General features: G+C 34.5%; 1 protein-coding gene across 1 annotated transcript in view; it reads right to left on the reverse strand.

Moving 5' to 3' along the window:
* Positions 1-21,274, reverse strand: part of LOC128989482 (centrosomal protein of 290 kDa-like) — a 59,543-nt gene that overhangs the window by 36,175 nt on the left and 2,094 nt on the right. Inside the window, exons 3-18 of the mRNA XM_054411375.1 lie at positions 20,208-20,346; positions 19,730-19,851; positions 16,837-17,040; positions 15,498-15,633; positions 13,783-13,919; positions 12,936-13,058; positions 12,666-12,784; positions 11,693-11,825; positions 6,840-7,030; positions 6,091-6,232; positions 4,671-4,803; positions 4,232-4,369; positions 3,359-3,524; positions 2,323-2,551; positions 929-1,212; positions 504-666 (exon numbers count right to left, since the gene is read on the reverse strand). Coding sequence (XP_054267350.1) covers positions 504-666; positions 929-1,212; positions 2,323-2,551; positions 3,359-3,524; positions 4,232-4,369; positions 4,671-4,803; positions 6,091-6,232; positions 6,840-7,030; positions 11,693-11,825; positions 12,666-12,784; positions 12,936-13,058; positions 13,783-13,919; positions 15,498-15,633; positions 16,837-17,040; positions 19,730-19,851; positions 20,208-20,346 — 2,559 coding nt within the window. The remainder of the gene's footprint in view (positions 1-503; positions 667-928; positions 1,213-2,322; positions 2,552-3,358; positions 3,525-4,231; positions 4,370-4,670; positions 4,804-6,090; positions 6,233-6,839; positions 7,031-11,692; positions 11,826-12,665; positions 12,785-12,935; positions 13,059-13,782; positions 13,920-15,497; positions 15,634-16,836; positions 17,041-19,729; positions 19,852-20,207; positions 20,347-21,274) is intronic.

The raw sequence follows: 21,274 nt of genomic DNA on the forward strand, positions 1-21,274 counted from the left end.
TCACAGACCGGGGGTTTCGGTTAGCGTCAGCCTGGGTAATGTTTCGGTATTAGTGTTAAAAAACAGTTCTTTGCAAAAAAAAATTTTGTTGTTTCACAGTACTAAAAATCAACAAAAAAGTTACATTTTGGTGCTTTTAGAACACTCCCTAAAATAATAACATAAACATAAACATAGTAATTAATAACATAATAAAAAAATTGTAAGCATCGTGGATATTTGTTGTCCTTTACTTTTGTTTTTGTAATATGGCAGGGTTTTCTTTTTCGTTTGCATAATTGATAACTTTCATTTACAAAAATTGATGTAAAAACGTCACTGTTAACTATTGTGTAAGGGAAATCATGAACAGTATAGTATTTTGAAAACCACTATTGACGCCTAGCACAAGCATCTTCCACTTTCGCTCACAATTGTTTACTCTACTTCTTCCTTTCAAATGAAATTTGCCTGAGCAAGTTTAATGCTGTTAAACAATTGACTCCAACCAATTGTGTATTTACCCTTTCTCTCTTTAGTTCTTCAATACTATGCTTTGAAGAATTCTTAAGCAAGACCAGTTCTTCGTGGAGACAATCTTTTTCGTTTTTCATTTGTGTTTGTAACTCTTGTAATACCGAGCTCTTCCTTTTAAGTTTTTCATTTTCGGATGAGAGATCACCTAACCTGTAGGAGAAAAGGATAAGTTTGTTTTTAAAAAGTGTTTACAAATCAACAGCTCTTTTTTTCTACACTAATATTTGCGGTGATCTAAAGAGAAGCAACGTTGAAGTACAACTGTTTTATACGGAATAAGTAAAGATTTAAGGTAGGATACATTTATCTGTGAGTGAACAAGTTAAGTAGTGATTTAAAGGTCAAGGCATGAATACTAATAAATAGCACATAGGCTAAAATAATTAAGATATCGTAGAACCAATAGCACTACCTGATAGTGGCGTTTGCCAAAGAGGTTTTTATAGCATCAGGGCCGTCCTGGAGTGCTTGCCAGCTTGTAGAGTATTCCTTGACTTGGGCTGAGAGTGACGCAACCTTGTCAGTCAGAGAGTTGACTTCATCTTGTAAACCTTTCCTGACGTTCAGCCAGCTATCTTTGTCACTCTCATACAGCTCTTTCTCTTCAGCCATAATGTCTTTGGTTTCTTTTAGTTTTTCATTCAATCTTTCCACCTCTTCTTTGAGTTTTGAATCCGAGCATTCCTTCTCTGGTTTCTGAAAATGAAATTTAAAATAAATAACACTAATGGGTCGTTATAGGGAAACTGCATCGCATTAGTAAGTTAAGTTGCTGCCAAACAGGCCTTATTTCACTCTGAAGTCTACCATAGTTGTTATTACATGGCGATGGGTCAATGCCAAATTTTGATTCTCGATTCCTCCAATTATTTGTCTATGAACCACAACCAGGAATCGATAGCTAAAAGTATTCAGATTCCCTAGATTCCAGCCATCCCTGTCAGATGATCCAAATAAATAACTAGTTAAAATACAGACTGCTACGTCTTACAAATTTTACAGAACAGTTTCTTTAAAAAAAGAGACAAAAACCTCCTGAATTTATAGTTATTTTTACCAGCATGGTTGTGGACATTTTTGTGTTAATCAGTAACACTTTCAAGGAGAGTTTTAATTTTATTTAGAGAATTTTAATTTAATTGGTAGATGTCAGAGAGTAGTTTATTTGCATTAGTTTTTTCACAAGAAATAATTTATGGTCAGATACTGTTATTTTCTTACAATAAAAATAACCTTTTCAACGTCCTTTACTTAATACTTTAATACTTTTTGATGAAATGGCGACCATACAAAGTAGGTATTTTAAGCCAAGTAGAATGGAGATGAGTGTAGGATGAGTGGCGCGATCTTGTAGTCTTGTTAGTAACTAAGGCCGACATATTCCTTAGATACAGCTGTTAATTAATAGCCCATACAGCTAATGGCAACTAAGGGACCTACAGTTTATAGTGGAATCCGAACCACATTTTTGCCTTGGTATATACGAATTGGTCTAATTATCAGGATAGTACTGCGGATAGTCGTAGTACTCACTCGTGTGGACGTTAATCCACACCAGAGAGTATCGCGTCCATAGTGCATGCCTATAAATATCCACAATTTGTGACCTCCTAGTAGCTGGATTACAGGACAACGCTATACAGTATCCATATATTCAAATTACTATTAGACACACATTGGGAATTGGATTGTTCTTATTATTTGGTCTTATTATTTGGGCGTGTTACCAATTACTTTAAACCAAATTTTGTTACTAGCGACCAAGCTTGATGTGTAAAAATAACTATGAGAATTAATATCCTCAACTTTGTTACTTTCAGCGCTGCTTACCAATTGTGGTTTTTGTTTCTTAGCCTTGATAGCGTCTATGAACTCCATAGCCTTCAGAGACACTGCTGTACCAGGATCGTCTCGTCGCCCACTCTCCTTCTCCACTGACTGGGCCGCTGTGATCATCTTCTGTAGCTCGCCCTGCAGTAGGTCAACCTGCACCAACGCCTTGTGAAGCTGGGCAGACGCCTCATGCTCGTTGTGTCTGTAAAAGTTGAATTACTACATATAGTTGTGAGAGGAAAAAGCTCTACATAGAAAATTGCATTATAATGTTAGGAAGATAACACCTATCTGAAAATAAACATACACCTTTTCTGTGGATGATGAAAAATCACTTTTATGAAAATTGATGAAGTTTGAGGCTTTTAATAAATGTTTTCATTGACTAGGCCTAAATTTATTTTAATAATGCATACGACTTTTAAACTACTTAGAAAGATGGCTTTAGGCCAAAGTTAAGAATTTTGCAGTAGATAGGTGGAACAAACCTTACCTTACTGATAAAAATAAATGAAAGTACAAATTAACAAATGTGGAATTTTCTGGCCTACATTAGGCATTGTTTATTTATGCATAACATTAGTTCACAATAGACATGTTGACATGTATTTACATTGTATTGTATTTTTATCTCTTACGCTCATTTTACACAATATGGCTTTGCCAAACAGTTGTAAACTGTACAGGTATTTATTATTTTTTTCTTATTTTAAATGTTGCCTAGGTCAACACATTTGTTCAAGATTTTTATGAAACATAAAAATAGTTTATCAACTCACTGACCATTTTTTCAAGTTTCATTACAAATTTTTTATTAGGAGTGGAACTTTTAAATTTTTTTTATCAGGAGTGGAACTTACAATTTTTTTACCACGACTGATTAGAAATATTTCAACTTAATTATCAAGTGTGATTCTGATGCTAATATAATCATTACAATGAAAATTGAGATCACTTTATAATCCTCTCATATAAATGAAAGCTTACGTATCAACCACAGTTTACGAACCGTGCTGCTCTAAGTTGTTCTCTGAGAGCTGCGTTGTTGCCTTCCGTCACATTGAGTTGCGCCTGCAGTCTCATGGCAGGGTGATACCAGCCACTGAGGTGACGACTGTCCAGTGCTTCTAGCAGACGCTCTAGACATGCAGACTCTATGTGAACAGCGCTGGTGCCTGGCAAACATAGCCAACAAATAAATAAATCAAGTCTTTTGTATAGGGATATCCGTTACAACAAAAGCTCTCTCCTTGCTTAAAGGACCTTTCTCTTTACTTATAACAGCGTAAGTTAGGCTCCAACCCTCTGGATGACAATAGCTAAAAGAAGTAAAACCCATTGGTGATTTGCAGGATTTGAACCTAAGCCTACAATACATAAGGCTCTGAACACTATACCATTAGCATATTTTGGTGGTATAGCTACCAAATTCCGTACCTACAGGATACTCATTTTACAAATTAAAGTTTCCCATTTTCTTTCTTTAATTTTTTCTAATCACTCCAGGAGTTTTGGCCAGAAAAAAATCCTTGAGGTAGATCCGGTATTTGCAGTTTCAACAAACGTGTTTGTAGCACAAAGACAAGAAAATTGCCTAATGAAAATGTCATTATGTTCTTTATGAACTTAAGTAATGTTTCAGGTAAAATATGTTTGTATAATCAATCCCTATTATCTCTATACGTCTGGATTCTGCATGATCTGTAAGATAAACACCACGTTTTTGTAAGTTAACTTATCTATCTATTAAGCATAGAGAACCGTCTCTCTATTACAGCCTACATTAGTGTAAACCTTACCAAAGTAGCTGTTTCAATATGAACAAGTTTACACATCACATAAACTAAAATAATGAATCTAAGTTGAACAGTACATTACATACCATCATGACTACGAACGCTGTCCAAAATTTCGTGCATTCCTTTCCGGAGAGCTTCGTTTTCATCGATAACATCCTGTAGTTTGTTTTCTAGGATTTCAGCCTCTTTTATCAGCATGGCTTTAGTCTCCTCGCTGATACCTGTTTGAAAAAGTCCAACGTGTAAGTTTGTAGAGCGTAATTATTCAAAAGTACCGCAAAAGTAACCGCAAATGATATTATCTGTTATTGTTGATAGGCTGTGTTGATGTCTTGTTATTTTTTGTTGCAATGCTGTTTTGTTCAATGATTATTTGTAACATCTTTTGTTATTTTCAATGCAATTGTTATCTTATCATAATAACACATATCTGCTCATGTGTTTAAAACATATATTATTTTGTAAATGATGTACCTGATGAAATAAATAAATAAATTAATAACTTAAGCCTCCAAATCTTACCTTGAACAACAACTTGAGGAGGTGGATGCTGAACAGAATCCTCTTCCGAGCTCCCAGTAATCACTTCAGGTTCAAATCCTACTTTTTTCACTTGCGCTTTTAATTTTGAAATGATCTTTTTATACTTCCGATTCTGAAACCAAAATATTGTCAGTGAATAAAAACATTACCTATTTCTTATATACTACAGTACTTACTATAATTTTACTCTTGAAAATAAAAATATGTACCAGTAATAAGACAAAACACAAACCATGTAGCATTTTTAACCACATTGAATATCATAACTGTATTTATACATAAATATAGTCCCATCACAAAACCATTTTTTTTAGCTTAATCTATATATATCAGCTGAACAACTGTTGGCTGTTGTTTAAAGTTAGGGTGAGGTGGAGGGGATGGACTCACTCCCCCTCAAACGGCATACATTTTGTGAACGGAGCAAAATATTAATAATAGAAGGAACAAGAAGAATAAAAACAGCATAGCCACACTCACACTCGAAAATGTACATGAAAAAGTAGATGATTTTTTTCTTCTTTTTTCTGTGTGGTTTGTAACAAAACTAGACTGGCTTTGACACAATTATACAGGGTGATTCTAAATTATTGTTACACTTTGAAAGTCTATAAATAAATGAAAAAAATATACAACATATCGTTACGATGCAAAGATCAATTAATTGTAAGAGGAGATTCTTAAGTTTTGTTTGACACCAATTTGGTAAACATAGTTGCAGAATTAGCCTCTATGGACATGTTTAGATTTTAAACTTAGATTTTGAATTAATAACACAATTCAACATAGAGTTTGAAGTTTTAAGATTCAGAGAAGTGAAAGTGTGTAAATTAATTCAAACTCGTAGTTAAAATCTAAAAATGCCTGTGAAGGCTAATTTTGCAACTATGTTTACCAAAGTGGTATCAAACAAAACCTTAGCATCCATTCTCTCGATTGATTCTCACCCCGTGAAGATAGGTTGTATGTTTTTTTCATTTTTAGAGTTTCAAAAGTGTAAAAATAATTTAGAATCACCGTATATTTTATTACTGCAATAAGGGTAGGAATGAAAATTTCTCAGAAACAACCCAACAAGTATTTTTATCATACAACTGTTTTCAACCTTTTAGAAATCAAACCTTGTCTGTTCTTTTTATGTCATTTCCATTTGCTATAATGGCATCAAAACAGAAAAATCTGTGGTTCGATATGAAAACAAAAATAAAAAATTGGCTATGGCAAGTCCATCCAAAAGACAGTAATACTATGCAGTTTGAGTTTGTCAACTTCTCTGCTATCTCAAACATGGACAATATTGATATTTTCTGTGTTATCCTACCTTTCCACTTTTCCAACTTGCAGCGCCCAATTTAGCTGGTTGTACCTACGGACCTTAACTACCAAACAACACAAGTACCTGGACTTTAAGAGTTAGGAGGTTGTTGTTGGAGACCTCAAGTTGTTGAGTGGCTTGGATGAGTCTGAGTTGATCAGCTTTGTATCTCGCCAATACACCGTCCACTCGGATAACAGTGTCTGAGTCCAAACCAAGCTGATCTCTAAAACACAAGTCATTCTACTTGCTAAGCATACTTTTTGGCCTTATCTTACCAAGTTTTATAGCAAATCTAGAGGTAAACCTCTATTTTGCAAACATTTGTTATTTAATTAAGTATTTACTTGTTTGTCAACAAATAATTAGGTACAAAAAACTGTTTGAATAACTAAAACTACCACCTTTTTAGCTTTGCGGCCGAGTCAATATTTCAAGAGATACAAGTAACAAAGCTACACAAAGCATTTCACTAGTTTTTTTATTTACATTCGAGTTAAAATACACCTTAGGTTTGTTACTTTCACATTAATTTATTAGCAATTATTTTGAAAATGGATGGAGTTCAGTTAGTTTTCATGAGAAAATTAGTGTCTTCGACTCATGCACATACAGATGGACAACATGTAGAGTTTCATCTTAGGATACATCTAAGGCCTATAAATGTGGTGACCTCTTTTGTGGTATTTTACTGTGAATCTATGAGCTCACGTAAGCCTTCTCTAATTATCTCAGGTAAGCTAGCTGAATCCTTCATTTATAAAAGTCCAAATTCACCCATTAAAATATCATAATTTTTAGAAATATAATCCTTGATATAAAAGTTACAGTACCTCAGTGCCATGTTTTCCTCCTCTAGCAGGTTGGCATCTGCTTGCAGCTGATTTCCAGCTTGAATCAGCTGTTCTATGTGTTTGTCTCTGACTTTCTTCTGTTTCTGTAACTCTTTTATTTGCTCCATAGCTTCAGGTAAACCAAACACTCCTGTTTCGTATTCTCTCAGCTGTATCACCATTTCTGTCATCTGAAATCAGTGATTACATTTTTATTTCTTTATCTCAACTGAACATCATTGTCACCATAGATAGTGGTCTGTGCAATGATGTAAAGTTGGTTGCACAAAGGTATCATATTGGTGACCATAATGCAGGCCACTGGTATATTGGTATAGATGATGTTTATATAAGTCCAAGATTGCTACTGTGGTAGGTAAATTAATTAGAAATTGTTTAATTTTATATTTTCTGGAAGAATGTTTTTTTTTATACAATAAGTGATTACATTTTTATTTCTTTATCTCAACTGAACATCATTGTCACCATAGATAGTGGTCTGTGCAATGATGTAAAGTTGGTTGCACAAAGGTATCATATTGGTGACCATAATGCAGGCCACTGGTATATTGGTATAGATGATGTTTATATAAGTCCAAGATTGCTACTGTGGTAGGTAAATTAATTAGAAATTGTTTAATTTTATATTTTCTGGAAGAATGTTTTTTTTTTATACAATACTAGCAACAGAGCCCGTTGTAGTTAATAAATACAACGGTCCCTAGAAAGTACAGTAGTACATAATATATGCCCTTGTAAGTACCTGAACATTTTTTAAAGAATGAAATTGTTTAGAAAATAAACTGATTTTCTAAAAGAGTAAAATAATGAAAAACAAATACAATTTTACAAAAATATTTTATTTACAGTATTTCTTTGTAAACAACATTCTTTGTAAAGACTTCATCTGATTGTTTTAATAATCTTCCTTGTTCTTTGCCAGGGATAATTTTAATTTTTATGTCTTCAAACCAGTTTTACAGACTGTATTTCCGTCGGTCCAGTAGAACTGTAGATTTAGTTGTAGAAAGTTAATAAAAATCTCTCCAATTCAATATTCTCTCACCACAAAAAAATAAGGAGGTTGCTAAGCTTTTTAGCAAATAACTCTTAAACGGTGAGGAAATCGACCAAAGTGGAAGGTGATATTCTGAAAGAGAATAAAATTTGCTACAAAGTACTCTTAAGCGTTTTTTGAAAATATTCAAAAAAGGCAACCTAAAGTTAACTATAAATTGAAATTTTAAAATATTAACTATAAAAAAAATCAGTTTTTAGTGTATTTTTGCTTTTTATTCTTTATTCACCACAAATATTTAATAAAATCAAACTTTCATAATTATTTGCAAATCTACACAAATTAGGCTTTCAAATGATACATTAGTTAACAAAATCGGTCCAGTAGAAGTCTAGATTTAGTTGTACAAAGTTTAACAAAAATATCCCTAATTCAGTATTTTTAACAACTACAAATTTGGAGGTCACTTATCTAATTTGACAATAACTTTTAAATGGTGAGTAAATCGTAGAAAATGCACGTGATATTCTGAAAGAAGATAAAATTTCCTACAAATACCTTGTGTGTATTTCTTGAAATTATTTAATAAAGGAAGCCAAAAGCTGACTACAAATATAAACTTGAAAATAAAAACCTGAAAAAACAGTTTTTAATGTATTTTTGTTATTTTTATTTTTCTACCACAAATATTAAATAAAACCAAACTTTCATAATTATTTGCAAATCTACATGAGTAAGGCTTTCCAATGACTCATTAATTAACAAAATCGGTCCGGTAGAAGTCTAGATTTAGTTGTACAAAGTTAAACAAAAATATCCCAAACTCAATATTTTCTCATTATTATAAATTCGGAGGTTGCTTAGCTTTTTTGCAAATAACTTTTAAATGGTGAGGAAATCGACCAAAGTGGAAGGTGATATTCTGAAAGAGAATAAAATTTCCTACAAATTGATACCATACACTTCTTGGAAACACTAAAAAAAGGCAGCTAAAAGTCGCACCCAAATAAAAAGTGTGAAAAACACCGTTTTCAATGTATTTCTTATGGAAAACATGTTTTTTTGAAATTTTTCACCATAAATCATAATAAAAACAAACTTTCATAATTATTTGCAAATCTACACAACCTAAGCTTTCCAACGACCCATTAATTAATAAAATCGGTCCAGTAGAACTCTAGATTTAGTTGTACAAAGATTTTTAAAACTGAATTATATATAGAATAGATATTTTATTGAAGATTCAGTTATTATAGTAGTCAGTGACTGAAGTTATAAATCACACCACAAATTAAAATATGTTGTTCAAACACCATTGAAATATCTAACTAGAGATAAGGTAATAAATATTTCAAAATCATGAAAAAAGTTTACAGTGCATGGCCCCCACATTTAATTGTGGGCCCTGTTACTAGGATCTGGCTCGGGCCCCCTACCAACCGGGGGGTCGGGGGGTATGGAATACCCCCTCTAAGGAAAATGTTGAAAATATCATGTATTTTAGTGAGTTTTTAAGGCAATCTAGGTATTAAATTTGTGAGTGGTAAATGGCACTTTTGCAGCCTTTTTTTAAGGAAGAAAAGAGTTCTTCAATGAGTTTTATAAGACTTAAAATTATAGTAATTCAGCAATTAAAACTATATCAATACACAAAAGCTCCATGCCTATTAATATTTTGTCTTTTTTATTTCCCTGTAAAAGGGTTTGGCTATCTTAACTGCTATAATTGTACTTTGTAATATAGAGTAGGAAAAAACTTACGTAAATCGAGTTTAACAGGTTACACCAATGAAATCATATTTTATTCAGTGACAATTTTCATCAAGAATTTTAACAATACTACATTTTTTGGGAGTGGATGCCTGAGCTGCCGAACTTGCGCGAGTAGTCACGGAGAAAAACGAATGTGCATGAGTAATGCCGAGAATTACCGATGCTGTCGATGCCGATGCTATCCATCCAATCCATGCTTTAGTACAGTATTATACCGAGCGAATTGGGAAGAAAACTTAGGTCAAAATTATTACAATCTTTCATATTTTTAAAACTCCAAAAGTAAAGAATTTTTAAGTTTGTGTCAAATAACCTAGATTGCAATTATTAATTGAAATATTCCATACATAAAAGTGAAACCGGGACCAAATGTTGATAAAACGGGACAAATAAGCGTCCCGAGAGGATTTGTCGGGACGGACCAGTCCCTATAAAACGGGATGTCTGGTCACCTTAGCTATGGTACATAGTACATGTCAATTTTTCAATGCTTTACAAATTTTATTTTAACTTATAACTATAAGGATTCATTCTAGAAACTATCAGTTCAATTATAAAACCAAACTTTGTTTATTATGGGGGGAATGAGGTAGGAGTGGCTAGGCGCCTGGCGGGAGGAAGGGGTAGAGGGAGTTTGTGGAGCCACTGGAGCCCGAGCTGGCTGTTCTGCTGTTGTATAGTACATACGCACCTATAGTATTTAAATATAAACTACCTTAGAATCTAGAATTAATACATTTTAAATTATTTAACTTTGTTTTTTGTAAAATATATATATTATTTTTTATCTTCAATTTATGATCTGCTGTAAAGTGATCTTCAATGGGGAAAAAATAAAAAAAAGTAAAAAGAAAAAAATGGGTAGGCCCGGGCCCCCAGAGGGCCCGGGCCCTGTGACCAGAGTTGCACCAGCCCCACCCTTGTGGGGGCCATGTTACAGTGAAAAATATATTAAAAGGGTTCTAGTTCTAACCTTTTTTGGGGTTTCCTTTTTGAACGATGGTGTGTTATTTCAAAATAAAACTAAGCTATTCAACACAGATTGAGAGGGAAATTTACATCAACTTTGTCAATCAGAGGGTAAGTAAATTTTTAGGATTATTTTTTTAGATAGCAGGCTTAACCGAATGGTCAACAGTCCATATTGGGGCAAGTAACACAAAAGTTCATAATATATTTATTAATATTAAACTAATAGACTATCTATATATATAAAAGGCAAAGCCCTCACTGACTGACTGACTGACTGACTCACTCACTCATCACTAATTCTCCCACTTCCCATTTACCTAGGAGGCTGAAATTTGGTACACTGATTCTTTAGGCATTAAATAGGAAAACTAAGTTGTTTTTATTCTGATCGGACTCTCGGGCTCCGCCCCAGTGGCTCTGGAGTTATCCATGTTAACCTTATGAGTACTCATATTTAAATGGAATTAATGAATCTTAACAGCTGTTTCAATTAAACAAGTTGGTTCTGTTCTATGAAGTGCAATAGCATTAAAGTTACAAGGATTACCAACAGGGTGCAGTACTATTATTTTTTTGGTATTTATGACAACAGCTAATTTGCAACCAAAAGGTGAGTGAGCGTAGCGAACGAACTTCAACCTGGAGGCGAGTTAGCGTAGCGAACGAACTTCAACCAGGACGTGATTGAGCCATGCGAACGAGCTCACTTATGAAGTAAAACGGGGCAAAGCCCGCGGGTACAGCTAGTATATATATATATCCTTCGGTTGAAAACACGACATTGGTTTTGAAATATTCCAATAGCGTTTGTTTAGAGCTAATTTTTTGCACTGCTTGCCCCAGAATGGACTCCTTCCCATTCAGATAATCCAGCCGTCCCAACAATGCTTAAATCAAAAGCTAGTGGCATATGTCCTTCATAACATAACTAACCTCATTCAATTCCCACATCTTTAAGGCCAAATAAATCCTAATACTAAGAACAGCTACTGTCACAACTTTTAGCCAAACTTTACTTCAACAATCTAATACAAACTTCACTTTTCTTGTATCTTTGTAAAACTGTTAAAGATAAATATTTCCTCCCCACCTCCTCTGCCTTAGCATCAGCGTCAGTCTCAGCATCCTTCACTCTAGCCTCCAACAGCTCCAGTCTGGCTCTAGCCTCCTCCAGGTCACTCTTGAGCTTCTTTCTGCGTGGAGACTCGTCCTGTTTGTCCGTCCTTCAATATCCAACAGACGTAAATACTTTGTATTCAAGTATCAGAAATACTAACATTATAGTTTGTCAAACATTGTTGTCTGAATAGCAAATCATTACAGTGCCAAATTGTATGGTAGCTGGATCAATCCCTAGCCAGCACCTAGCCTATCTTACATAAGGTCAAGAGTCCAAGAGGTGTTAGATAGCGTAGGGATTGGACTGTTCTCTTTTCTTTAGTATAGAAGAGTAGTCCCTAGATGCAAAAACACCATCAGTCTAATTTAAACTGTATACTATGTGTGTGTTTGTCCGTTAGCACTACAACTCCAGTAAAAACATTAAATTATGGTACCAACATTTATTCTAATTAGTTTGCAAACCAGCATGTTCAGACTATAGGAACAAGGTTGTATGGAAGGTTTTATGGGGTAAATTTTACCTCAAAAAATAAAACAGCAATTTCTTACAAGCTTGAAATACAAATATTTTAGTATAGATTGATTTATTTGTATATTGAAGTATTGTTTAATGAAATGGTTAAATGGAGAAAAAAATTTTTATTTAAATTTTCATGTTATTTTTATTTTTTTTTAAAGTTGTAGTGTGCTTATTTGTGGGTGTATTTTGATCAAATTTGGTTAATTTATTTATTTCATGCTATGCTATTAGTATTTCATACAAAATACACAATTTGTATAATCTTACCTACAGCACCCTAACCTAAGTACTCGTTAAACCTAATTTTATTTATAGAAGGAATAAAGCTTCAGGTTTAGGAAATATTTTATGAGGAAATCCAAACAGCAGGCTAAAGAAAATTTGCTTAGTCTGCAGGTTTGCTGCGGCGAGGGTATTTTACCTTTCTTTGAGTTGAGCTTTTAACACTCGTATGACCTCTTGACTCTCAGAGATTTTTCCATTTGCTATAGAAATTTGTTGCCGCAACTCTTCAATTTGTTCTTCTCTATTTTCCAAACTCTAAAATCATATACCTTATTAGTTTCAGTTAATATTTTGAAATAAAATTACAACCTATATGCCACTTTTGGTATTAGAAAAGTTATTGATATTTTGGTAAAAACTTTTTTAAGAAGTTTCATAGGCTAAAAATAGTTCAGAAAAGACTTACCTCAGTAACATTAGCTAGTTGGTTTCTTGTGGTTTCCATGTACGAATTAGGAAATTGTGCAGTGATCTGCGCTAATTTTTGTCTTAATTCAATCAGTTCTGTATCTTTTTGCACAAGAAGTTCCTGTAAAAAGGTAAAAATCTGTTAAAACCCATACGGTTAACATTTGGCTTGGTTGTGGATCTCGCTTAAGAGAGAACAAAGAATTGTTAATTACGTAACATTACTATTTCCTGGAATGATGCTAATACAGAGGTAAATTCAAAACGTTATAAACAAACAAGTATAATATAATACTATTATTATTTTATTCTGATTCATAAAATATGATTTAAATTCACGGTATAAATTTTTCTCGTGCATAGTCAAAAATTGTAAAATCTGAAAAAAACATTGTAGAGTTATTCTATATGAGATCAATTAATGCTTGGTAGTGATTTTCCTGGGAATATCAAACGTTATTTTAAGCGTTACTTTCGCTACAAACTTTTTGCCCCTGAGCTTTTTACAAGGTTATTTAAATTGGATCATTATCTATCCATTGGCTTTTTGTTTCAAGCTAAGGAAACAGCTGATCTTAGTCAGTATTAGAGCCGAACTATGGACATTTCATTCCATTCTGCTGTAACGCTTTACTTCACAGCTCCCGATAAAAGGCAGGGGAGGGGATGAGATAGCCGGTGAAAGACTGATTAACAAAAGAGTGTGAAGAATCAGAGGAGGACACTTCAAATAATCAACATTTTGGAATCAAGAAGTAGTTAGAAGTAATCAAGAATCATATATTTGTTTGTTGCAGATTTGGAGTTTCAAGTTTTTTGTCTGTTCTAAGTGTGGGACATATTACCTGCCACTGAGTGAGGCGTGTATCCAAAGCGATCCCGAGCTGGTCCAGCTGATCATCTCTCTTCTGCTTGTCATCTGCCATCTCCATCAGCTGTGTCTTCAGAGCTTCATTCTGATCTTCCAACGTAACACATCGTTCTGGCAGCAAATAAAACAGTTAGAGCTGTCCAACGGTTAGGTGTCCATTGAGCTCTGTCGTGCCTAAGTGAGCTAGATCAAATATGCGACCAATGCGTTCTTTTTTTATCCACTACCATTCTGAATAGTTTCCAACACCTATGTGCAACTGTGTCTGCAGAAACTTGTTTGGACGTTAAATATTTGTGTTTGTCGCTTAAGAGAAGTCGCAAGAGGCCTTACACATTTGCACAACTAGGCTGGTAGAGTGTGTTCATCATTTTCCATTGAGACATTGATTAGAGTTACGGAAACTTTGCTTTCAAATCGGGGTGTTAAAGACCACCAGGGTTTACATTTGTCCTAGAAATGTTTCCTATCAGTTTAATTGTATTTGTGTTTTCAACATTATTCATCTTTTTATGGTTTTTGTAGGGAAAGGGTCCAAATGCTGATCTACAACTATTTAACGTCAAACTATTGTAAGAGTGCATCATTAACTAATAGCTGGAATAACCCAGTAATTATATATCTAGATGAAAAAATACACCTATCACTACTATGAATGAGAAATATATTGCCACTAAAACACTAAGAAAAGAATAGTCAAATTGAGATGTGACATAACAGAAAACAAAACATTTTAACAATTCACCAAAAGATGTTGAAAATAAATATTAAAATGAGATAGAGTATACAGCTGTGGCGAAATTGACTGAGCTTATGACATTTTATTCAGCAATGCCTCATTCATTCATCAGTATCTGCATTCAACGTTTCCCTATATTTGGACATTGACTCAAACAAGACCATATAGAGTGACCGCAGCCAGCCTGCAGTGAGAAAAATATTGAAAATATCATGGTGATGTTTACGACCATTCCGAACCCCCTTCACCTTCAACACAAATTGTTTACCAATATACACTTTACTCCATACAGATTCGTCAGCAGCAATGGACTTCTGTAGCAGACATAGACCACAAAATGTGATTCCTACTTGGCAGGAACGTGGATTCTTATTCACAATGATTAAAGATACCATGACGAGACTAATTGTCACATATATGGAATATTATATGATGAAGTAAATATTACAGAGCAAATGAGGAACTTAAACTACCTTGCTTGGCTCCAAGGAAGCCTGACGGAATTTTAAATTTATAAATACCTCATATAAGTTTTTAACTTGAAGAAAAGACTGCTTTATGTTTCAACAAATAGTTCCACTTTGAACATACAGGTACGAAGCGGAGAAAAACATATGTAAATGTTTAACCTCATTAACAACTAGTTTAAGAATTCACACTATTATATGTATGATGAATCCATTTAGAAAATCAGGACATTATTATATATTACAGTATAAAAAAACTCTGAGTAATTCCCTTCGCTCATTCACTTAATCTAATTTCTTTCAGAAGAACCCATTGCATTTTCTTTAACATAATGGCAATGCTAAATTTTTATAATTGTGCATGGCTTAGAATAACATTGTGTTTTTTTTATTATAATACAAAGGCAGCACATCTGACTAGTGACTATCATATTCATAAGTGATTTGAGAATTTAATAAAAAGCAAACCATTAACCACCCTACCTTGCAATTCTTTCAACACTAGTTTTAAATTTGTGTTTCCTTCTGACAGCAGGGTTGTCTGTTCACTGTTTTCTGCGACTTCTCTTTGTAAACCAGCAAGCTTCAGTTTGAGTAGGTTATTTTCTTTCTCCAATGTCTGTACGTTAAGTGGATAGATAATTAATCATTTAATATTCAATCACCCTTAGTTACTTACAAAGACTATGAAAACCTCATTATCAAAACTCTCAAGGGGCTTGTAAAAACTAGATTCTTTATCAAATAAATACCCTTTTCCTACAGTTACCTAACAATGTACGTGTTCTCTCACTGATTTGAGAAAGCAAAGTGGCCAATTCGCTCATCAGTGAGACAATGTTAACATTGTCTCACTCTAATTACTTTGTCTCACTCCAGATTTGCAACGTGAAGGTACGAAATAGTGAGCGCGTAACATGCAGGCAACGTCGTATGCGCGAGAAATACATTGGCAGCACTGGCTGTAAATCAGCTGGTCAGCTGTTGTACTGTTGTATTTGTCACTTCACATTAAATGTTATATTAAAAGTTCACTTCTGTGTAAAAATAGGTTATGTTTCTTCACCAATTTATTTGTTTTATGGTAACTGTAGGAAAAGTATAATGTGCAACTCGAGTTCAAAGTACAATTGCCTCACTCGAGAAAACATTCCTCACTCGCCTACAGCTCGTGAGTAGGGATTTCTCTCGAGTGAGTCAATTGCTCACTTTTCTCACTAGTTGCACAAATAACTATTTTATTGAAGTTTGTATTTGGAAAGAAAAAATATTGAGTGAGGTAAAATTATTGACACTTTGTGATGATCTGTACAAAACTGACAGATCTCCTCACCTTAGAGCCTTCTCTAGATCTATGGATCTACACCTTACGGTGGGCTATAAGCCACTGGGTTGATGCCTTATGAATTACCTACGTCCCATTGATATTGGTGAGATTTTGACCAAATCTTGCTCTGGCAGAAATTCAGTGCATTGACTCTGACTCCTGAGGGGACAAATAAAGAGGAGATTTTCTAGCTAGGACTAACAAAACGTCCACTAGATGATAACGAGCTACAATAATAAAACATTGAAAGGATATATTTTAACACAACACATTATGTGAGATGAAGTGGGCTAGAGTCTATAGGCCTACTAGACATAACACAGGCAATTTGTTTGTTTACGGAGCTAAGAATAAAAGTATGTAATAATTGCAGCTGACCGTCCAAACCACCCCTCTGATCCAAACTACAGGGAGATTATTGATTTCAGTTTTGGTTGTATCATACTAATTTCCAAGCTAATCACACTAATGTAATACTGTAATTTCCAAACTCACTTCAATGTCGCTCAGCAGCTGAGTAATGTGTTTGTTCTTATGTCGGATGGTCTCCACGAGATTCTGATATTTGCCAGAAGACATTTTCGGACTGTCAGTTTGTAGCCGAGCCTCCTGAAGCTCAATAGTTTCTCTCTGTAGAGCCGCAAGCTCACTACGGAGTTCTCCTCTCTCCTTCTCCAGCACCATCACTTGGTTAGCAAACTGTAACATGGTTAAACTTTATAGTAAGGTTATGGGATAGAGAGGTACCGATGAAAGCCAATTATTATATCTTTTGTAAGACATATTATAGGCCAATTTTTACTTATGGGGAGAAAATACTGATGTAGGGGAAAGGAGTGGAGGAAAATGAGATGGAATTGGAATTTCAAGGGCAACCAAGCTGCTAAGATGGCTCAGTGGTAGAGCCCAGGACTCTAGTCCCTGAGGTCTTGGGTACGAATCATGCCAGATCACTGTCACCAATTTTTTTATTTCACCTCTTTACGTCCTAGGATGCTAGGTTCTAGTCTGGAACTGTTTTACACATTATTTCAGGCCTAGGTTTGCCGCATTATCACATAGATAAAATCCATTGGTGATTGGCAGGATTTGAACCCAGGACGTCAGGCTACGAAGTCCTGAGCTCTACCAGTAGACCAGCTCGCTCCCTGCTAAATCACGGATGGATTTTTAAAAGTGATAACACTGATAACCTAACTTGAAGTAATGTAAAAACGATCTGCGTTGGAACCTAGCATTCTAGAACCAAAAAAAATTGAGGATGATATGTTTCAGAATAATGAAATCAACAGAGGAGTGGTCAAATATTTGAAGAGGAAGAGTGTAAAAACGACAATAGTTTGCAGAAAAATGCAGAGTAAATAATTCCTAAGAAAATTGAATAAATGCTGGTCATAGACCTCCCCCTCTGAACACAGGCTAATAGTAGGACCTAAGAATGTAGTACTGTTTGACACAATTTGAGGATATTTACAGCACCAAAATGCTTGACATTGAGCAGGTTCAGGCCTAATAGTCCAGGCGCTAAATGGGTTGAGTATGCACTGAAAGTCTGACAAAGTTTGACTTTTCATTATTGTTGGGGACATCTAGTAGATGAAAAAAATCGATGATGTCGCATTTCTAGGGTGGTCATAACTCGGGGGGGAGGGGGGGAAGTTGCGCGCGTCAGTGATTTACGTTTCCGCGTCTATCTCTGAAACGGTTAATGATAGAAAGGTGGTTTGAGCGTCTATCTACGCCTTAATATATTGTCTTTCAAAAAGATTATTACAACCTTTTTTCTATCTCTTATACTTTAGGTGCTAATCAACATTTATTGAAAAAAATAAAATTTAAAAATACTTTAAAAAGAAATATTGGAAATATTGCGCTTGTTTAGGGCATGTTACAAACTATTTATGGTTAGAAAAACTAACAAGTAGTACAACAACACCAAGTTTAAAGAAATCTGTGCAAAAACAACAGAGCGTTGATTTCAGTACTGTAATATTAGTAGACGCTGGAAATTAATAGCAATAGTATTGAGGCACGCGTACCGCGCGTCAGCTGTCGCGACCCAGCCGTTCGTATTTTAACGTGAAATAATATTGATTGTTGTCTCATTATTGTTTCCGAAGTACACACTTAATGGTCTTAAGTTGTGATTAGACGTGTTTGGATGTTTTATTATTTTAGTGTTAACCATTTATTAGTGAGTGAGTTAGAAATGAATATTGTGATTTGTGTATTGTGCTTGTGATTTGTGGCAGGTTCCATTTATTAATGCCAAGGTCTGTTGTCCATACAGTATTTTAATCAAGTATACGTTTGACTACAACTACATAATTGCATGAACGTAACTAACTCCAAATATTTCATGTAATTTGAGTTCCTTTGCAGAAGTACGGAAATTTACATCTTACAGAAAACATAATCAGTTTTTATTTAATTGCTACTATGGGGTATGAAAATGGCGTTTGATTTAAATGTAAAAAAAAGACATTTGATTATGGCTCGTGTCTATTTTGCCAAGAAAAAGACGGTACGTTTATTAAGAATTTTAAGCAATCATCTTTAGAGAAAGTAAGGGAAGCAAGTAATCGCAGACAAGATAATGTAAACTCTTTGATAAAGGATGAAACTAAGGAGTTGCTAAAATGGCATAGAAACTGCTACTGTTCCTATGTCAGCAAAACAAATTTAGAAAGGTGCAAAAAACGATTGACAGTAAAAAAAAAACGATGAAAGTTTTGACAGTAAAGATAAAGACGTACCATGCACTTCTAACACATTAGTCACTAGAAATGGTAAACCAAAATGTACCTTCTTAAAATGTATATTTTGCCAGCAGGCTAAAAAGAAAGGTGAAACTGCCACTTTTAGATTGAGTGAGGTAGACGCAGCTAAAAAGCTATTAGAATTATGCAAAGAAAGGCAAGATGAAGTATTTGTAAGATTAAGTACTTGCAGAGATGTTAATGATATTTTTGCGGCAGACGTGCTGTACCGTACCACAAAAAATGTTTTCTTGAATACGGCTATGAGAGAGGAAAGAGGGCATCTGATCTTGAAAATCATGACAGATTAAGAAATCCTTTTTCTGAACTTATTTCGGAAATCGACGAAGCTTTAAATGAAAAGTGTTTTGAAGTTTGCAGCACACTTGGACTGCAGGATTCTCCATACACGTTCAGTTCGGCCTCAAGTCTGCTGGCCTTGAGGCCGGGCCGTCCGGCCCACGATCTGCCTGAAGGAATCACCACCACACGTTCAGTTTTTCCGTACAGTTTTTCACGTACAGTCCAGGACTGAAGGAAAACCGGAACCTGTATGGTAGGCCTTATGTTAATCCTGGTATAGATACACACCAACGCTGTTAAATAATTACACAACAAACGACAAATACCTTTTCAACCTCTTGCTTTTCATGTAATAAATCCCTTTCTCGTGTTTGGAGTTCAGATATTAACTGTTCATTTTTCAGTTCAGCTTTCAACAGTTCCTGTTTTAACTCATCTACACTTCCACCTAAAACAGTCAAATATAACAGTTTTAAGTGTATTAACTATTCTTCAGCTTGAAAAATTAATTCTACTCAATAAAGATTTGCTTTGCTAAATATTTAAGTAATAGCCTTAGCCTATGACCAAAACATTGACAACATAGTGAACCATTGTACAGAAGATTTTTAATGAGTGTGTTAACAATTCTAGCATACTATTAATACAACTAGAGATAATGTAGTCAACAGTCTTCCTAATTTATTTATTAATTCTTACTAATGAATAAACCGTTCATGTAGGTTTTAGATGATGTTACTATGAGTAAAACATAAGCGGTTTTCTTAAATTCATTAAGGTAACAAAATTCTTCAATAATATTACCAGACAGCGAGTCATATTTCTGAGTCGCCAAGAGTCGAATTTGGAGCGTCTCGATTTCACTGAGCAAAGATTGATGACGGACCTCATCTTCTCCTTGGCGAGCTGCTAACTTGTCTATTTCACTGATCAAGGATTCGACCTTTAAAAATAGTAAATAGTAAGGCCTACTGTGCGAACTATGTCATTTATGGGTATGCTACAAGAGCACCCACTGAAATTACAAATTGAAATCACTACCTATGTTCTGCTAGCTCAGCGGAGCAAACAGCGATGTAAACAAAGAATCTTCATCCTAAATAGGTATAATGTTTTATTAAAAATATAATACGCTAAAACAAAACAACTTAGGAGGACTTTAAATGATCGATAAAATACTCACATACAAATATCTACCTAGGCCTATTTCATTTTAATCTCGCCGTTACAGGCAATCGTCATGAGTTGCGTTAAAAGGTAACTTTAAGCCTTAACATCAATTTTTACAAAGCTGAAATTAATTACCGGTATTCCTAATCTTTGAGTCTTTATGTAGGTGTGTCTAAAATCAAGTACCATAGGCTAGTTATTATTTTCGTGATATGTCTAATAGGCCTAATATACTGAATCTAGCAACAGTTTCAGGTAACTGTATAAGCTATTACCATCTAGGTCTCTCGGTAAGACCTAGGCCCTGAACCGATTTACTTTTTTTGTTTTCAGGTCCCCAGAGGCCAAAAACACAAGTCATTCCACGTCAAATCACCAGGGTCATGAATCCTACCATCTCAGAATCGATCGGTATATTGATTATTTCATACGATATATTAAGTTTGGTTAGTTAGGTTAACCTGACCTAACTAACCAAATGAAATAATCGATATATCGAATAACCTATATATCGACATTTTCATTCGAATGAGTGTAGGACAGATATTAAAGTGCAGCCTCAAGCAAATCCATTTAATTGCACAGTCGCAACTAGTTTTGACACCTAACTTATGTGCAGTTAACTTACAATTACTTCTTCTTTCTTTACATGAAGAGCGTCGTGTTTAACACACAAAAAACATATTTAAATTACATACGAC

The sequence above is a fragment of the Macrosteles quadrilineatus genome, unplaced genomic scaffold, assembly GCF_028750875.1.
Source record: "Macrosteles quadrilineatus isolate MER2022 unplaced genomic scaffold, UCM_ALF_1.0 Scaffold_3__2_contigs__length_128488019, whole genome shotgun sequence".
In the NCBI taxonomy this organism is placed as follows: Eukaryota; Metazoa; Arthropoda; class Insecta; order Hemiptera; family Cicadellidae; genus Macrosteles; species Macrosteles quadrilineatus.